The following is a 21,044-nucleotide window of genomic DNA, read 5'->3' on the forward strand; positions in this document are numbered from 1 at the left end:
ACCATCCCTCTCTCCTTCCCACTTGTCTTGTGTGAATCACCTGGAGGTAACGCTGAGTGAAAATTGGTTTCTGATTCTGCCATCACTGCTGTAGATTCATTTCACTGCCACTCAGCCTGCTTTGCTCTCTGCACAGACTATATCTGTATCCCAAATGGCACCATATTCCTTATTTATTGCACTATATAGGGAATAGGTTGCATCCTAAAAGGAAACTCTATCTCAGCTTGGTCAAACAGGGAAGGCTATGTTGGCCAGGATGGATTTTATTAAACCCCTACTAGACAACTGACAAGGCAGTGGTCAGTGGTCTGCAGGGCACGAGGCTACAAGGCAGTGGTCAGTGGTCTGCAGGGCACGAGGCTACAAGGCAGTGGTCTGCAGGGCACGAGGCTACAAGGCAGTGGTCTGCAGGGCACGAGGCTACAAGGCAGTGGTCTGCAGGGCACCTCTATGTATTACACTTTGTCTCTTCTATTGTGATTGATGGGGTTGTTTCTGCAGTGACATGTTTGTGGTTTTAGGCTGGGTTTCTGTATAGCACTTTGACATTGCTGATGTAAAAAAAAGGGGGGGGGGGGCGGGGGCTTTATAAATAAATTAGATTTGATGTTGACCAAAGGGGGGGGGGGATGTGTGTGTGTGTGTGTGTGTTCGTCCAGGTATGACAAGGAGGGCCACTCTATGGATGGCCAGTCTCTGACGGAGGCGAGGACAGGTGGAGGGGGGGGGAACACCAACTGGAAGACCCTGACTGACATCAAGACGGAGCACCTCGGACACGGAGACAAGGTTTGATACGCACGCACACATACGGCACGCACGCACACATACTTTTATGTAGTAAAACACATGTACATCCAAATATTGTCAAATATAATAAGGTCCTACATGCTTTTCTTTGTTGACTTGATTCGAAGCAAGAATATTCAAAGACAACCTGAAAGACAATATTGAATACAAGCCATCATTTATTTTAAAAGTGTGAGGTAGACCAACCTGCATTGTGGATCCAACAGACAGCAGGCAGCATACCATACAGCATCTCAGTCACTATGGAGCAGGATTCTCTTGTCTTGGCTGACAGTCATTATGTTAAATATTTTTGTAATCAGAGCGACTCATTAAATGACTGCGTTGCTGGTTCCCGAGCTTGTTTTTAAAGCAGAATGCTGGCTTGTTTGTGTCCAAAATGTGACCATGTTCCCTATATAGTGCTCTACTTTAGTCCAGGGCCCAACGGCAGTCTGCCATATGGGACCTGGTCAAAAGTAGAGTGCTGAATAAGGAGCAGGGTGCCATTTGGGATGCAACCCTATGGTGTTCTGATGTTCTCCATCATTAATCACCAATATTAGGTGTCCTCTGAATCCCTCTCCCTACCTAGGTATATGCTTAGTGTGAAGTCACTTGTCTCCCATATTGATTGTGAAGAGAAGAAGGGCTCCATTCATTCAGCTTGGTAATGAAGTGGTTGCACTCAGATAAGTCAAGTAATAAATGTGCTTGTAATTTCAGCTTCTTATTTACATTTTATGGAAATGGAGGAAGGGTGAAAAGGTGGATAAATTAATCTATGGTTATGGAAACTGATTTTTCCTTTGATATTTGGAATATAAAGCTATAGTAATTTATCCTGGGCCTTGATTTTTAACGTCCGTATTGGAGTAAGTAAGAGGGATGAGAGGATTTGAATTAGGTTTATTTGACTGACGTTGTCTGAGGAGAGTCCTTGGGTTAGAACAGCACTGGGAGGGAGGTGAGGATGGAGAGAGGATAGTGCGCATGCCCAGGACAGAGGTAGGATGGGGCTGGGAAGGTATACCGTATTTTACTATATACCGGTATTGATGCACGGACCGGTTGGGCTTTTTACTTGACCTTTTTATAACGATATTTGAATGTTTGGTTTGTTAAATGTGATACGCCGTGTGTATAGTTGACTCAGCTACTTGAGTCATCCCTCCGCTCTCTCTCCACGCCGCTTTCCACACAGACCTAGTCCCACCCCCTGTCATTCAAGGAGTGCATTTGCTTGACCACGAGACACTTGAGTTCAGTCTGCATGGTCAATGCAGCACATGCAACAATGTTGATGACAACGATGTTGTTTCCACTTTGATTTTAATATAAATCCACAAGCGTTCTATAATTACAATATTAGTTTGTGTTTCTTAGATCAGCAAACAGCTAGTTTGTATTTTCTTAGCAAGTTAACCAAAATTGTGTTAGCCACTAATGCTAATCGCTGGCTAGCTAACAGTCTTCTAAATCAAAGAGGAATAGGCGAAGCATGAATATGTTTTCTATATGAATAAAGATTTAATGTAGCCAAAGAATATAGGGTCCACCTAGGAAACACGGAACATCACTTTGGTTCCTACCCTGTCGAAATAATTTAACCAGGTAAGCTAGTTGAGAACAAGTTCTCATTTACAACTGCGACCTGGCCAAGATAAAGCAAAGCAGTGCGACACAAACAACAACAGAGTTACACATGGAATAAACAAGCGTACAGTCAATAACACAATAGAAGAAAAAAAAGAAAATATACAGTGTGTGCAAGTGACGTGAGGAGGTAAGGCAATAAATAGGCCATAGTAGCAAAGTAATTACAGTTTAGCAAATTAACACTGGACTGATAGATGAGCAGATGATGATGTGCAAGTAGAAATACTGGTGTGCAAAGGAGCAGAAAAGTAAACAAAAACAATATGGGGATGAGGTAGGTAGATTGGGTGGGCTATGTACAGATGGGCTATGTACAACTGCAGCGATCGGTTAGCTGCTCAGATAGCTGATGTTTAAAGTTAGTAAGGGAAATATAAGTCTCCAGCTTCAGCGATTTTTGCAATTCGTTCCAGTCATTGGCAGCAGATAACTGGAAGGAAAGGCGGCCAAAGGAGTGTTGACTTTGGGGACGACCAGTGCGATATACCTGCTGGAGCGCGTGCTACGGGTGGGTGTTGTTATCGTGACCAGTGAGCTGAGGTAAGGCAGAGCTTTACCTAGCATAGACTTATAGATGACCTGGAGCCAGTGGGTCTGGTGACGAATATGTAGCAAGGGCCAGCCGACTAGAGCATACAGGTCGCAGTGGTGGGTGGTGTAAGGGGCTTTGGTGACAAAATGGATGGCAGTGAGATAGACTGCATCCAGTTTGCTGAATAGAGTATTGGAAGTAATTTTGTAAATTACTATCGTCGAGGATCGGTAGAACAGTCAGTTTTACGAGGGTATGTTTGGCGGCGTGAGTGAAGGATGCTTTGTTGCGAAATAGGAAGCCGATTCTAGATATAATTTTGGATTGGAAATGTTTAATATGAGTTTGGAAGGAGAGTTTACAGTCTATCCAGACACCTAGGTATTTGTAGTTGTCCACATATTCTAAGTCAGAACCGTCCAGAATAGTGATGCTAGTCGGGCGGGCAGGTGCGGGCAACAAACGGTTGAAGAGCATGCATTTGGTTGACCCCCTCCTTTGTTTTTACGCTGCTGATAGTCACAGTTTATTATCTATGCATATTAATTTTACTCCTACCTACACAAATTACCTCAACTAACCTGTACCCCCGCACACTGACTGTGTCCCGGTAGCCCCTGTATCTAGCCTCTTTATTGGTATTTTCTGTTACTTTTTATATTATTTTTTACTTTAGTTTTAGTCAATATTTTCTCAACTCTATTTCTTGAACTGCATTGTTGGTTAAGTAAAATTTGATTTGATTTAATTTAATTTAGGCTAACCAGTTACTTGACACTCCCCTCACATTGTAAAGTGTACGGACACCTATATAGGCTAACTAGTTACTTGACACTCCCCTCACATTGTAAAGTGTACGGACACCTATATAGGCTAACTAGTTACTTGACACTCCCCTCACATTGTAAAGTGTACGGACACCTATATAGGCTAACTAGTTACTTGACACTCCCCTCACATTGTAAAGTGTACGGACACCTATATAGGCTAACTAGTTGCTTGACACTCCCCTCACATTGTAAAGTGTACGGACACCTATATAGGCTAACTAGTTACTTGACACTCCCCTCACATTGTAAAGTGTACGGACACCTATATAGGCTAACCAGTTACTTGACACTCCCCTCACATTGTAAAGTAGATTCTGTAGGTTACATGCACTGCAGTAATGCCATTATTGTGGTTAGTCAGATTAATATAATAGTTTTAAACGTTTACTTGCAAGAATAACAATTTCCCTAATAATCCTTTTTACATGGACCCTTCTGACATCAGGCTTCCTGATGGGACTTTTGATAAATTCAGGAAATCGCCAATGAAATAAATATTCTACCACAGGGACCATGTTATTTTTGCGACATCTTTTTGGTTCCGAGTTCGAACATGTACCGTTTGTATGTGAGAACTATTTCTAAGATGCATGCTTTCAGTTTTTTCTGAACACACTTCACCCGCCCATAAGAGGGAGGCTTGTGCTACCGATGCTGGCACAGATCAAATACACCACTAGAATGCCAATTGAACCATTTACATGTCTTAATCATTTGCAAGATTGTTCAGAAATCCAAGTGTTTTAATCGCCGTATGCTTACTTCGATTTTGGCCTTCTGTCGATTTTTAAGATAAGCAGAGTAAGGTGTTTACATTACTGTTTCAATACTCTGCCTACTGCCATGATCGGTTTAATATAGAATTATTAGTGTGCATGTAAACGTACTCACCATCTCATTGTAGAGTAGGCTGTTGGCACTATATGCTAACCAGTATTAGCATTGCTGATTCACTAGTTCCCTTGACCTTCATTAGAGTCCTCCAGACTATCCTGTTGGGTTAAGGCAATTTGTCTTGGCACTAGGAGAGAGGAAGGTAGAGGTGTGACCCAGGGCTCTAGTTCAGCCTGTAGTGTCTGAAATGAGGAGCTGACTCAAGCACAGTCTGTCCTCTCCTGGTACCGCTCCTGCTCAGCCCGTGGAGACACAGGGTCACAAGGTCAGCCCTCTGAAGGCCCTCCGCAAGTCAGCAGCAATTAATTGTCCCTGTCACAAAGTCTCTGTCACAATCTCAAATTTCCACAACACCGGCTTGCCCTCTCGACAGCAAATGGCTAACCCCGTCCACAGCCTGCTCCCTCCCGATTCCTTGACACTGCCCGCGTATGTAAAGCCTTGTGACAAAGACAGGAGGGGGGGAAATCAGGAGGAACATTTTTCATCGGTCTCATCTCTCCCTCTCTCTCTCTGTGGTGAGTGACTCGTTAATTTCAGAGGTATTAACTTGATTAATTTGTTTTACAGATTAATCTTGTGTTTTGAGAAAGTAGATAAATGTAATACTAACATATACATGAGTATGAATAATTTAGGTAAGTTGGATATTAAATGATGGTCTGTTATAATATACAGCTTGTCCCACAAAATTTGTATTTGTATTTATTTTTATTCATTTAACCTTTATTCTACTAGGCAAGTCAGTTAAGAACAAATTCTTATTTACAATGATTGCCTACCAAAAGGCAAAAAACCTCCTGCGGGGACGGGGATAAAATATATATATATATATGTATATATATCTCTATCTATCTAGAGATAAATATATCTGACAAAACACACATCACGACAAGACATTACATTAAGAGAGATCTAAGACGACAACATAGCAAGGCAGCAACACATGACAACACAGCATGGTAGCTACATGAGAACATGGTAGCAGCACAAAACATGGTACAAACATTATTGGGCACAGACAACAGCACAAAGGGAAAGGTAGAGACAACAATACATCATGCAAAGCAGCTGTAACTGTCAGTAGTTAGGCCAGCAGTTAGCCTGTAGAGGGGGGGGGGGGGGTCAATTACGGCAGAAACGTTCCCTTTTGTTTTTCTATTTATTTCCTTCAAAAACTGGAGGTTAAGATTTTGCCTGGGGCCTCCATCTAGATTGTGAACAATGAAGTGCACCATGCAGAAATGTCCTGTTTCCTAACCCCTACTTTCCTTTCGGTACGCCAGGCAATGTTCCCCTCCATGAATATGAGTCAGGATGTCCAGGTTATTAAAATTCCCTCCATTGTAATCCTACTGTAGGTCTTTATTTTGTATTATTATGGATCCCCATTAGCTGCTGTCAAGACAGCAGCAACTCTTCCTGGGGTGTAAGGAAGTGTTATGATTTTTTTTTAAAGAGCACACCCTGTTTTGTCCTCTGGATGAATCATAATGACTGACTGATGAAGGCACTTGGCCTCGGAGGTTCTCGTGTGTGTTTACATAATGAGATATTACCATGTGGTATTGCCTATAGGCCCTGGTCGAAAGTAGGCAGCCTGCCTTTGTTGTTTTGCATTTGTGTTTGGAGCTATGCTATGCAGATTGCAGTTGGTTTGTAATTTTTTCATCCCACTGCAATAATGTTTCTTTTTAATGCAGTTTGAATATTCTTGTTGATGTTCTCTCAGATCTGCTCTTTATGCTTCTCAGTTGTTAGTTCTGCGCCGTGTAATGTAATGGCATCAACCTTTACATAGAAATCATGAACCAAGCCTGCACATATTGTCCATTACAATATTGCCTGCCACAAAATATCTACGCTTCAGAACGATTGACAGAAGAATTCTGTTATGTTTTGTGTTTGTGTCCAGGAAAACTACTTCAGCTTCATGTATTGCAATATGGTCTTCCACAAAACATCTGGTGTACACATTTTTAAAACAACTAAGAAGTATGTTCAGGAATGTTGTGTGCTTGTCCCTCCAGGCAGACTACTTCAGCTGCATCGCCACCATAGTGTACATCCGTAAGGAGAACTGTCTGTATCAGGCGTGCCCTAGTCAGGACTGCAGTAAGAAGGTGGTGGACCAGCAGAACGGCATGTTCCGCTGTGAGAAGTGTGACAAAGAGTTCCCTAACTTCAAGTACCGACTCATCCTCTCTGTGAGTGACTTACCTCTGTCTGTCTAAACTCTCTGGCCTCACACACACACACACACACACACACGCTGAGTCCCATTCTGCCACCCCATTCACCCACACTGTTACAGGGTACCTGCCCTCTCCCGACCCTGTCCCCTAGGTCTCTTTTCATTCTCTCCTATCCTCACAGGTCCCTGAGGGTGGGGGCTGTGGTTATGGGTTTGGCTGTGGCTGAGGGTTTTCTCTGGGGGACTCATCTACTGCTTCTCATGACTCTCTCTCTCGCTCGCTCTCTCTCGCTCTCATGTTTGCTTTCTGTCTTTGTTCTTCCTTTCACTCTTGCTCTCTCATTCACCCCTCCTTTCTTTCGCTCGTTCTTTCGTGTGCTCTTTCCCTTTCGCTCTTTCTCCTTTCTTTTGCTCTTCTCTTTCTCATAGGCCTCCAGCCAGTCTCCCTTATGGTACTTCTTCTCTCACGGTGCTTAACTAACTCTCCATCAGATCTCTTTACAGTCATGTTTGAAGAAGATTATTATTTAATCCATTCTGCTGTCGCTGCTGCAAGCGTCAAATAGTGGCTGGCTATTTAGGATTCATTTTGATTTGTTTTGTTGGGTGTAAGTCAGGATTATGTTGCGTTAATTGCTCTATTTTCCCCTCAATGCTGTTGCTCGATGCTGAGGCATTTTGTCTCTGCTTGTTTAAAATAGCAGCATTCAAATACTACCTCATTTAGTCAGCAAACAAGCTCTTGCAGCCAGACATCTAAAATAAGTACCTTTTGTTTTGCACCTCTCGCCAGTCAGCATATTGCTTTTCTCCACAGAGCTGGAACATAAGCTGTAAATATGCTACCATTGCGCGCAGCTCGCATCACACGTACACCTTGGATCTTCTGGTGTTTGAAGTCCCTGCCTGTCAAATGTATAGAACAGAAGAGTTCTATAATAATGATTTTCCCAGCAATATAAACTTGTGCAATTGACAATACATTGATTATTCAGTAGCAATGTGACATACATGGGCGGCAGGGTAGCCTAGTGGTTAGAGCGTTGGACTAGTAACCGGAAGGTTGCAAGTTCAAACCCCCGAGCTGACAAGGTACAAATCTGTCGTTCTGTCCCTGAACAGGCAGTTAACCCACTCTTCCTAGGCTGTCATTGTAAATAAGAATTTGTTCTTAACTGACTTGCCTAGTCAAATAAAGGTTAACATTTTTTTTTTTTTAAATACACAACAATAACCCAAAGTACCAAATCCCTGAGAAGCCTACCTTTTTAATAGACTCTGCCTGCGTCCAAATGGCACCCTATGCGGCGCACTTCTTTTGACGAGGGCCCATTGCACTCTGGTCAAAAGTAGGTGCACTATAAAGGGTGCCATGTGTGTTGCAACCTATGATCAATAAAGCCCAGATGACCTTTCCCTGTCCCTTTGACTTTCCCCAGTACTCACTCCTACCATGTGTCTGTCTCTATGTTCCTCCTCTCGTCCTGCAGGCCAACATAGCAGACTACGGGGACAACCAGTGGGTGACCTGCTTCCAGGAGAGTGCTGAAGCCATCCTGGGACAGAACGCTGCTTACCTAGGGCAACTCAAAGACTCGGTGAGCCTTACTCTCCCACCCGTCTGCCTCCCTGTCTGCCTGGTCTGCGGAAAGGGCCTGGGGAGGTGCTGAACCCCAGGCACTGTCTAGCCACCAGCTCCAGCTACTTCTGCTCTGCATGAACAGGCTGCTGTGCCCTGTGGTCTCTGTAGGCTCTCATATAGCCTACATGAAAAAATACATTTAAAAAAAGATGGGAAGAGCCTTTGATTTAGGACCCGCCATCTTGATTAAAACAATGGCTTTTTAATGGAAACAAGCCAAGTTTTTGAAATGTCATTAAAGTTAAATTGATCACATTTTGTTAATTTTCATGCAGAATGAAGCTGCCTTCGAGGAGATCTTTCAGCAGGCCAACTTCCACACGTTCATCTTCCGCAACAGAGTCAAGCTGGAGACCTACAATGTAAGTATCGCTTGACATATATATGGGATTTTTGGGTCTGAAACAATACTTATATTTGGGAGGCTACATTGGTTGCAATTTATTGACCGACGCATTGTTTTTCAGATATGAGATGTAAAAATTAAAATAAATAAATAAATAAAAATCTAAAAAAATGTATCACAAATTTTGCTCCAAGTGAAAACGTCTCTTCAAAGACACTTTAAAATGTAATTGCATACATTTGAAAATGAAAATAATTTAAAGAAATTGAAGTGCTCAGATTAGCACAATTTATTTTGTTTATTATTTATCGATAACAGTGGTGTAAAGATCGCTATGATCAGTATCACCCAATTTTTTAAAATATTTGTCAACCAATAGACATTAGACTTTGGCAGTATCCAGATTGTCATACCATTCCGGGATATTCAGTAATACCGACACTGAACACACAAGGTGCTGTTTTCAAACCCCAATAATACTCTGTAATCCAATGTTAACAAGTACATGTAAAATCCCATAGAGAATGCTAACCAAATGCTAATGAGCACATTGTGAACATTTTGTACATTTTCTGACCTAAACTATACAAGTAACAAAAAAATGCTACACTGTAACAAATATTAGCCAGCAAGGCTGTTGATTCTGGAAGGGTTTCTCTGCTGTTACCAAGCGAATGCTTGATTTTAGAAGAAGCTAACCACTTAGCTAGATAGCTAACCAGATACTAAATTAGCAAACCAAATGCACAACTGTTGTGAATTCCATTCTGTAATTTAGATCACCTGGCACATGCTGTATACAAACACCATGTGACTGGGGACTACCGTAAGCTTCATAATGTGACAGGTGAAATGAAGAACGCAATGTTCTATATCTCCTAACGTATTGCACAAATTGACTGAAGGTATTTACTTAAAGTAGCGACAAGTATAAAAAAAACGTAAAAGAAAAAGTCTCAACGGTATTGAAATACCATCCTGTGGCTTTTTCCCAACGGCCCCAGTATACCTCCCAAGCCCAACAGACATGTTTTACCTCATACCAGGTTGTCTGGTTCGATTCCAGTCGTCTAGATGGGAGGAAAAAGAACAGACACACACATCTTGTTCAGAGGTTTTACAGAATGCCAATTTATTGAAATTTGCATGTAAGCCGCTTCTTTATACAGTACCAGTCAAGTTTGGACACACCTACTCATTTATTTTTACAATTTTCTACATTGTAGAATAATCGTGAAGACATCAACTATGAAATAACACACATGGAATCATGTAGTAACCAAAAATGGTGTTAAAGTAGGCACCCTTTGAAGTAGGCACCCTTTGCCTTGATGACAGCTTTGCACACTCTTGGCATTCTCTCCACCAGCTTCACTTGGAATGCTTTTCCAACAGTCTTGAAGGAGTTCCCACATACGCTGAGCACTTATTGGCTGCTTTCCCATCAATCTGCGGTCCAACTCATCCCAAACCATCTAGGTTGGGGTCGGGTGATTGTGAAGGCCAGGCCATCTGATGCAGCACTCCGTCACTCTCCTTGGTCAAATAGCCCAAATAGTACAGAGCCTGGAGTTGTTGGGTCATTGTCCAGTGTGAAAAACAAATGATTAGTCCCACTAAGCGCAAGCAAGATGGGATGGCTTATCACTGCAGAATGCTGTGGTAGCCATGCTGGTTAAGTGTGCCTTGAATTCAAAATAAATCACTGACAGTGTCACCAGCAAAGGACCATCACACCTCCATCTGATTTCTGAGGCTGGTAACTGTATTTTTTAAATTTAACTAGGTTAACTGCCTTGTTCAGGGGCAGAACGGCTTTTTACCTTGTCAGCTCGGGGATTCGATCTTGCAACCTTTCGGTAAATGCCCCAACACTCTAACCACTAGGCTACCTGCCACCCCAAGTAACAAACTTATCTTCTGCAGCAGAGGTAACTTTGGATCTTCCTTTCCTGTGGTGGTCCTCGTGAGACAGTTTCATCATAGCGCTTGATGGTTTTTGCGACTGCACTGGGGGGAAAAAGTGAACATTTCTTGAAATGTTACGGATTGACTGACCTTAATGTCTTAAAATAATCATGGACTGTCGTTTTTCGTTGCTTATTTGAGCTGTTCTTGCCATAATATGGACTTGGTCTTTTACCAGATAGGCCTGTATTCTGTATACCACCCCTACCTTGTCACAACACAACTGATTGGCTCAAGCGCATTAAGAAGGAAAGAAATTCCACAAATGAACTTTTAACAAGGCACACCTGTTAATTGAATGTGTTCCAGGTGACTACTTTATGGAGCTGGTTGAGAGAATGCAAAGAGAGTGTAAAGCTGTCAAGGCAAAGGGTGGCTACTTTGAAGAATCTCAAATATAAAATATATTTTGTTGTTTTACACTTTTTTTTGTAACTACATGATTCCATATTTGTTATTTCATAGTTTTGATGTCTTCACCATTATTCTACAATGTAGAAAATAATCAAAAATAAAGAAAAACCCTTGAATGAGTAGGTGTATCCAAACTTTTGACTGGTATTGTACAGTATGTTCACCTGTTTGACAATGATATTCCAGTTGGCCTGACAAATATTAGCAGTTGGCTGTGACATTTCTCCTTACATTGTTTGTATTCCCGCCTCTTCTCCTTTACCTCTTCTTGCCCTCTCCTTCCATCCGTTCGTCTGTAGAAAGAGCCCACAGAACAGACAGTGTGTTTTCTTTAGACGGCTCGTTTTCAGGGGCTATGTGAAAGGTGCACACAGATTACTTGTGGTCACCCTCTTCAGGAAACTACACAGATGGAGCCTTGTTTTGAGGGCACAGCATAAAATAATTGATTGAGTTGGGACTGTGAGCAGGGAGAGTTGGAGCTTTGCCAGGGAGGCCCATTAACAACAGAAGAGTCGAGACCACAATCTGTCACACCATTGCTGTGCTAGGTAGAGAGCGAACACGACACAGCCAGCTCAGCCTCGGCAGCTTACAGGATTCTGCTGTTTCAAGGATGTCCTGACCATTGCCTCAACCCAATGTCTCCTTAACCTGTTGACTATAGGGGGCAGTATTTTGATGTTTGGATGAAAAACGTACCCAAATGAAACTGCCTATTTCTCAGGCCCAGAAGCTATAATATGCATATATTTGTCAGATTAGGATAGAAAACACTCTAAAGTTTCCAAAACTGTCAATGTTGTCTGTGAGTATAACAGAACTGATATTGCAGGCGAAAACCTGATGAAAATCAAAATAGGAAGTGCCTCTTATTTTGAAAGCTCCCTGTTCCATTGCATTCCTTCCCTCCATTTTAAAGGGATATCAACCAGATTCCTTTCCCTATGGCTTCCACATGGTGTGAACAGTCTTTAGACATAGTTTCAGCCTTTTATTTTGAAAAATGACTGAGAACGATCACATCGGGTCAGTGAATGGCTGGGTGCCAGCAGAGTTTTGCATGTGCAACAGCTTAGAGCAGACATTTTCTCTCTCTCTCCTATTGAAAAAGCTACGGTCCGGTTGAAATATTATCAATAATTTATTGTAAAAACAACCTGAGGATTGATTATAAAAAATGTAAAAACGTTTTTACATGTTTCTACGAACTTTACGGATACTATTTGGAATTTTCGCTTGCACCATCATGACCGCTCGAGCCTGTGGATTTCTGAACAAAACGTGCCAACCAAATGGAGGTATTTTGGATGTAAAAATAATCTTTATGGAACAAAAGGAACATTTATTGTGTAACTGGGAGTCTAGTGAGTGCAAACATCTGAAGATCATCAAAGGTAAGAGATTCATTTTATTGCTTTTCTGACTTTCGTGACAATCTACTTTGTAGTTTGTAATGTTTTGTCTGCTGAGAGAGATGTCCTTACATAAACTCTTAATTTGCTTTAGCTGTAAAGCTTTTTTGAAATCTGATTTAACAACGAGCTAAACTGTGTTTTGCTATATTGCACTTGTGATTTCATGAAAATTAAATATTTTTGTGATTTAATTTGAATTTGGCGCTCTGCAATTCAGCGGATGTTGACGAAAAATGATCCCGCTAATGGGATGGGTGCGCCAAGAAGTTTTAAAACACACCTGCAGATTTTTTTTTCCTAAGAAAAGGAAGTGTTTTGTTTTTTTAAGGTTTGTTTTTACGTGGAGTTGTGTAGCTAGGTTGTAGAGAATGTTTTCTGATGTAGCTTGGTTGTCTCCAAGTCTGTCCCCAGTCAATTAGATTTTCTGGAATTAAACTTTCCAATATCTCTTTGTTGACTGTTGCTGGGTGCTAATTGTCCTCCATCAGCACCAGCCTGAACCCTACCTGCCCTAAGCTCTCTCCTGGCCCCTTACACCAAGTTTGAATTTGTCCTGCTAGGTGACCTAAACTGGGACATGCTTAAACCACCGGACTAAATCCTAAAGCAATGGGACTCCCTAAATCTTTCTCAGATTATTACCAATCCCACAAGGTATGACTCCCAAACACCCAGAAAAGGCTACTCTTCTTGATGTTATCCTCACGAATAATCAGGCCAAAGTTAGTTACTTTAACTTCTTGCTCCTACTTGAGACGTCTGCGTCTCAAGTAGGCACCTGGAAATGCAAATGCGCTACGCTAAATGTACTCGTTAAAACTCAAACGTTCATTAAAATATACATGTAGGGTATTGAATTAAAGCTACACTCGTTGTGAATCTAGCCAACAAGTCAGATTTTTAAAATGCTTTTCGGCGAAAGCATGAGAAGCTATTATCTGATAGCATGCAACACCTCAAAATGCCTGAAGGCGACGTAAACAAAAGAATTAGCGTAGCCGGCGCTACACAAAAACGCAGAAATAAAATATAAAACATTCATTACCTTTGATGATATTCTTTGTTGGCACTCCTATATGTCCCATAAACATCACAAATTGGTATTTTTCCCGATTTAAATCCGTCCATGAATGCCCAAAATATCCATTTGTATGGCCTGTCTGCATCACGAAAAAAGCTCTCTTCCAACACGCAACGTCATGTTTAAAAATTATATAAGTTGCCTATATTCTTTGACAAAAAACTTCAACCTACTTTTATAACCCAACTTTAGGTATTTGTAAACGTTAATAAGCGATCAAATTGATCACTGGGCGATCTGTATTCAATAGCAGCTACAAAAGAAAAGTGTCCATTTTTCAATCTTCCAAAATCGATTGAGGTAGGCTGGATGGAATCAAGGATCTATTCGTAATGTCTCAATGGATTTTTGTCAATGAAAATGACGTTTTTGGCGACATTGTGTGGAAGCTGTAGGAATTGCATCCGTCTCCATATTAAATTTGGTTTCCTTTAAATAATCCATGAAAGGGGCGCATGGATGCTTTTTTCAGATTTCAGTGACCAGTTTTTCTTGCGCTTTTCGATGAAACACACGCTCTGTTATAGTCACAGCCGTGATTTAACCAGTTTTAGAAACTTCAGAGTGTTTTCTATCCACACATACTAATCATATGCATATACTATATTCCTGGCATGAGTAGCAGGACGCTGAAAAGTTGCGCGATTTTTAACAGAATGTTCGAAAAAGGAGGGGGTAGGATAAAGAGGTTAACCTCTTAGAGCCATGTGAGACGCTAGCGTCCCACCTAGTCAACAGGAAATGGAAGTGCGCAATGCCAAATGCTAATAGTATTCGATAAAACTTAAACTTTCATTAAAACACACATGCAGGGTACTGAATTAAAGCTACACTCGTGAATCTAGCCAACATGTCAGATTTTTTAAATGCTTTTCGGCGAAAGCATGAGAAGCTATTATCTGATAGCATGCAACACCCCGAAATACCTGAAGGGGATGTAAACAAAAGAATTAGCGTAGCCGGCGCTACACAAAACGCAGAAATAAAATATAAAACATTCATTACCTTTGACGAGCTTCTTTGTTGGCACTCCTATATGTCCCATACACATCACAATAGCACGAAAATCAGAAAAGCAATCAAATTAACAGTTTACCTTTGATCTTCGGATGTTTTCACTCACGAGACTCCCAGTTAGACAGCAAATGTTCCTTTTGTTCCATAAAGATATTTTTTATATCCAAATACCTCCGTTAGTTTGGTGCATTATGCCCAGGAATCCACCGGAAATAGTGGTCACGACAACGCAGACAAAAATTAAAAATTATATCCATAATGTCGACAAACATGGCAAACGTTTTTTATAATCAATCCTCAAGGTGTTTTTCAAATATCTATTAGATAATATATCAACCGGGACAGTTGGCTTTTCACTAGGACCGCTTTTTCACAATGGCCGGCTCTCTTTTGCGCAAAAATCACTCAGAGCCCCCACCTGACCACATACGTAATGTGGTCGTTCACGCTCATTCTTCAAAATAAAGGCCTGAAACTGTCTAAAGGCTGTAGACACCTTAGGGAAGCCATAGAAAAGGGAATCTGGTTGATATCCCTTTCAATGGTCAATAGGGATGCATAGGAACACACAGGTTTCAAAATAAGAGTCACTTCCTGATTGGATTTTTCTCAGGCTTTCGCCTGCAATATCAGTTCTGTTATACTCAACAGACAATATTTTTACAGTTTTGGACACTTTAGAGTTTTCTATCCTAAGCTGTCAATTATATGCATATTCTAGCATCTGGTCCTGAGAAATAGGCCATTTACTTTGGGAACGTTATTTTTCCAAACATAAAAATAGTGCCCCCTAGCTTCAAGAGGTTAAAGGTCCTCAATGATATCACCATTGCCCGTGATTCTAAGCAATGTTGTGCTGCTATTTTTATTGACTTGGCCAAAGCTTTTGATACGGTAGACCATTCCATTCTTGTGGGCCGGCTAAGGAATATTGGCATCTCTGAGTGGTCTTTGGCCTGGTTTGCTAACTACCTCAGAGTGCAGTGTATAAAGTCAGAATCTCAGCCACTGCCTGTCACCAAGGGAGTACCCCAAGGCTCAATCCTAGGCCCCACACTCTTCTCAATTTACATCAATCAACAACATAGCTCAGGCATTAGGAAGCTCTCATCCATTTATATGCAGATGATACAGTCTTATACTTAGCTGGCCCCTGCCCAGATTTTGTGTTAAATGCTCTACAACAAAGCTTTCGTAGTGTCCTACAAGCTTTCTCTACCCTTAACCTTGTTCTGAACACCTCCAAAACAAAGGTAATGGGGTTTGGTAAGAAGAATATCCCTCTCCCCACCTGTGTGATTACTACCTCTGAGGATTTAGAGCTTGAGGTTGTCACCTCATACAAGTACTTGGGAGTATAGCTAGAAGGACACTGTCCTTCTCTCAGAACAGATCAAAGCTGCAGGCTAATGTTAAATCTAGGCTTGGTTTCCTCTATCGTAATCGCTCCTCTTTCACCCCAGCTGCCACACTAACCCTGATTCAGATGACCGTCCTACCCGTGCTAGATTACGAAGATGTAATTTATAGATCAGCAGGTAAGGGTGCTCTCGAGCGGCTAGATGTTCTTTACCATTCGGCCATCAGATTTGCCACCAATGCTCCATATAAGACACATCCCTGCACTCTATGCTCCTCTGTAAACTGGTAATCTCTGGATACCCTTCGCAAGACCCACTGGTTGATGCTTATTTATAAAACCCTCTTAGGCCTCATGTCCCCCTGAGATACCTACTGCAGCCCTCATCCTCCACATACAACACCTGTTTTGCCAGTCACATTCTGTTTAAGTACCCAAAGCACACACAATCCCTGGGTCGCCCGTCTTTCAGTTCGCTGCAGCTAGCGACTGGAACGAGCTGCAACTAACTCTCAAACTGGACAGTTTTATCTCAGACTCAATCATGGACACTTGTAGCTGCTTTGCGTGATATATTGTTGTCTCTACCTTCTTGCACCTTTCTGCTGTTGTCTGTGCCCAATAATCTGTGTACTTTGTTTTGTGCTGCTTCCATGTTGTGTTGCTACCATGTTGTCATGTTGTGTTGCTACCATGCTGTTGTCGTGTCTTTGGCTATGCCGGATTAAGTGATACGACATGCTATTCTATAAAATCCTTTCTCTGTAATTAATATTACCTCATGTAAATGTAATTAACTAGAAAGTCTGGGCACCACAATATAATATTTATAGAGCTGTTAACTTCCGAATAAACTCTTAAAGACCTAGTAATATTTTACATCAATACCAGTCAATATTAATCGTCACCTTATTTCAGTCTCATCTGAAAGTTGTACATTCTTGGTTATCTTCATGAACCCTGGCTAACAAGTTCAATCAGCAATACAAAATTGGGTTTAATTATTTATTTACTAAATACCTAACTAATCACACAGAATTGCATATACACAGAATGAATCATACCTTGATTAGAAATTATGTCATAAAGGAAAACGTCCCTAGCGGACGGAGCAGATATGACAACACAAAGGAAAGTGGATTGGGTTTGAGTGAAAGAGCGGGAAGACTGAGGAACAAAGGGAGAAGCTGTGCTATCGTAAATACAATATCCTATGCATTCTAAATTACCACCCATTTGGAAAAGGAAAATGCAATAAATATTTACTCTGAGCTGCGCTTCAATAGGTTGGTGGTAGATGGAAGGCCGTGTTGCCCAACAGAGTCCTTTGAAGAGTGTCTGGTTGTGAACGGGATACGTTGCAGTGTCGTCGTTGTGTGGTAGACAGGATACTCTCTGTCCTTTCCTAGCCCACGTTGACAGCTGCTGTTGCTAACTCAACGGCTAGGATGTCTCACTACTTTAGTAAATAAGAGTTCACAGTTCATACCATTCACGACCAAAGCTCACGCTGAGGTTGGCTTAGTTCAGTAGTTGCACATGTTAGTCCTTTTTAACGTATGGACCGTCGTCCTCGGAACAGGAAGTTTTATATTTTCGTCAAGGGCTTATAAAGTGGAGGGAGAAGGGTGTGTTTTCATAGTTTTATAACCCATGTCTCTTCACGTGGGAGGGCCACTGAGACGAGCCTAATTCACTCATGAAAACCCAATTCTCACATTTTGGAAGCTAAAATCACATTTAATCTCCTCACAAATATTTTCATATTCAAACATTTAAATTGCACAACAATTCCATGTGAATCTGATAACTATAATGTGTAGACTTTCCACTGTACCGTTTATGTCATCCTTTCATTGATGAGAATGTCTCAGATGACAACCGAACTGACATCATATTCATCTTGATTCCAAGATGGCATAGCAGTTCAGACGTCTTTTGTCCTCGTCTTGTCGTGTCCCGTCTGTGTGTATACAGTGCCTTGCGAAAGTATTCGGCCCCCTTGAACTTTGCGACCTTTTGCCACATTTCAGGCTTCAAACATAAAGATATAAAACTGTATTTTTTTGTGAAGAATCAACAACAAGTGGGACACAATCATGAAGTGGAACGACATTTATTGGATATTTCAAACTTTTTTAACAAATCAAAAACTGAAAAATTGGGCGTGCAAAATTATTCAGCCCCAGTCTCTTGTTTCTCATAGTCTGAGTCTTTAGGTGCCTTTTGGCAAACTTCAAGCGGGCTCTCGTGCCTTTTACTGAGGACTGGCTTCTGTCTGGCCAGTCTACCATAAAGGCCTGATTGGTGGAGTGCTGCAGAGATGGTTGTCCTTCTGGAAGGTTCTCCCATCTCCACAGAGGAACTCTAGAGCTCTGTTACAGGGGCCATCGGATTCTTGATCACCTCCATGACCAAGGCCCTTTCCACCGATTGCTCAGTTAGCCCGGGCGGCCAGCTCTAGGAAGAGTCTTGTGGTTCCAAACTTCTTCAATTTAAGAATGATGAAGGCCACTGTGTTCTTGGGGACCTTCAATGCTGCAGAAATGTTTTGGTACCCGTCCCCAGATCTGTGCGTCGACACAATCATGTCTCGGCGCACTATGGACAATTCCTTCGACCTCATGGCTTGGTTTTCGGTCTTACATGCACTGTCAATGGTGGGACCTTATGTAGACGGTGTGTGCCTTTCCAAATCATGTCTAATCAATTGAATTTATCACAGGTGGACTCTGATCAAGTTGTAGAAACATCTCAAGGATGATCAATGGACACAGGATGCACCTGTGCTCAATTTCGTGTCTCATAGCAAAGGGTCTGAATACTTTTGTAAATAAGGTATTTTTTTGCAAACATTTCCAAAAACCTGTTTTGGCATTGTCATTGTGGGAGTATTGTGTGTAGATTGCCGTTTTAGAATAAGGCTGGAACGTAAGAAAATATGGAAAAGGTCTGAATACTTTCCGAAGGTACTGGATTCATTATACAAAGTCCCTTTCAGCGCTTCCAGAGGCTACCTACCTGCTGTACTGACTACAGACAGACTAGCAGAGACATGCTTTTGTGTTGATAGAAGAGATGCAGCTCAGCCATGTCTGCTGACAATATATTTGGTCATTGTTTGAGGAATCAGGCGAGAGAAGCATAGTCAGAATTTTGTTTCAAGTTATAATAATTAATAAGTAAGTACGATGGGCCGATATGTGATCATAACCCAGCTATAATGTCGTACAGTGCTCTTATTCCTCCCCTACCTCTCACCTTCCTCTCTTGGCCCAGACAGCCTAGTCCTTGTAACTGGTTGTCTGTCTGGGTGTCCGCTGGTTGTCTGTCTGGGTGACTGGTAAAGAGGGCACATCGGACATAAAACCATGTCAAGCTCTCATAGAAGTCTGCCTTCCATCCAAATCCCACCCATGGTGGGCCCAGTGCAGTAGTACTACGCAAGGAGAAGCAGAGAAGTGCTGTGGATTTGCATAGCAAGCGGCAGCCTGATTCGCTTCGCTTTGCCCACAAATTCTGCCTTTCTGGCAAGATGTGACCAACACTAATCGCTTGACAAACACTGTCACACTCCCTTGTGGAACTGCAGTGCGGTGTGTGTGAGCCTGAGAGAGCCCTGTGTGTTCTAGGGGGAGGAAGAGGAGGTGAGGCTGAGTTAGTTGGGGGTCTAGAGCAGAGTCCTGAGGGAGTCACTCATTAGACGGTAGAGAATGAAGAGAGACCATTTCTAGACCACCCTTCATCTCTGCTGCGTCTGAGAGACTGATGCCCTTTTCATGTGTGATTTGGTTAGTCAGGTTTCTGCTCCAACTATCTACCATAGATAGCAAAACTGGCACATTTAGGACTATTACAGAAAGGGGGCCTCCCGAGGGGCACAGCGGTCTAAGGGACTGCGTCACTACAGATCCTGGTTCGATCTCAGGCTGTGTCGCAGACGGCCGCGACTGGGATACCCATGAGGCGGCGCATAATTGGCCCAGCGTCGTTAGGGGATGGTTTGGCCCAGCCGGGTTGTCCTTTTCCCATTACGCTCTAGCGACACCTGTGGCGAGCCGTGTGCAATGCATGCGGACACGGCCCCCAGGTGTACGGTGTTTCCTCCGACACATTGATGCGACTGGCTTCCGCGTTAAGCGGGCATTGTGTCAAGAAGCAATGCGGCTTGGCGGGGTTGTGTTTTGGAGGATGCACGGCTCTCGATCTTCTCCTCTCCCGTGTCCGTACGGGAGTTGCAACAATGAGACGACTGTAACTACCAATAGATGGATATCACGAAATTGGGGAGAAAGAGGCAACGCAAAAATAGCAATATACAGTTTACATACTTAGCCAAATAGATTTAAACTCAGTTTTTCACAATTTCTGACATTTAATCCTAGTAAAAATTCCCTGTCTTAGGTCAGTTAGGATCACCACTTTTAATTTAAGAATGTGAAATGTCAGAATAGTAGTAGAGGGCTTTATTGCAGCTTTTTATTTATTTCATCACATTCCCAGTGTCAGACATTTACATACACTCAATTAGTATTTGGTAGCATTGCCTTTAAATTGTTTAACTTGGGTCAAATGTTTTGGGTAGCCTTCCACAAGCTTCCCACAATACGTTTGGTGACTTTTGGCCCATTCCTTCTGACAGCTGGTGTAATTGAGTCAGGTTTGTAGGCCTCCTTGCTCGCACACACTTTTTCAGTTCTGCCCACAAATGTTCTGTGGGACTGAGGTCAGGGCTTTGTGATTGGCCACTCTAATACCTTGACTTTGTTGTCCTTAAGCCATTTTGCCACAACTTTGGAAGTATGCTTGGGGTCATTGACCATTTGGAAGACCCATTTGCGACCAAGCATTAACTTCCTGACTGATGTCTTGAGATGTTGCTTCAATATATCCACAT

The 21,044-nt window shown here is 42.1% G+C and overlaps 1 protein-coding gene across 2 annotated transcripts in view; it reads left to right on the forward strand.

Moving 5' to 3' along the window:
- The window catches only part of LOC139382374 (replication protein A 70 kDa DNA-binding subunit-like), a 53,801-nt gene that overhangs the window by 25,869 nt on the left and 6,888 nt on the right, over nt 1–21,044 (forward strand). For both annotated transcript variants that reach the window (XM_071126375.1, XM_071126376.1), the window contains 4 exons: nt 663–792; nt 6,738–6,914; nt 8,392–8,499; nt 8,819–8,905. In XM_071126375.1, coding sequence (XP_070982476.1) covers nt 663–792; nt 6,738–6,914; nt 8,392–8,499; nt 8,819–8,905 — 502 coding nt within the window. The remainder of the gene's footprint in view (nt 1–662; nt 793–6,737; nt 6,915–8,391; nt 8,500–8,818; nt 8,906–21,044) is intronic.

The sequence above is a fragment of the Oncorhynchus clarkii genome, chromosome 24, assembly GCF_045791955.1.
Source record: "Oncorhynchus clarkii lewisi isolate Uvic-CL-2024 chromosome 24, UVic_Ocla_1.0, whole genome shotgun sequence".
Classification (NCBI taxonomy): domain Eukaryota; kingdom Metazoa; phylum Chordata; class Actinopteri; order Salmoniformes; family Salmonidae; genus Oncorhynchus; species Oncorhynchus clarkii.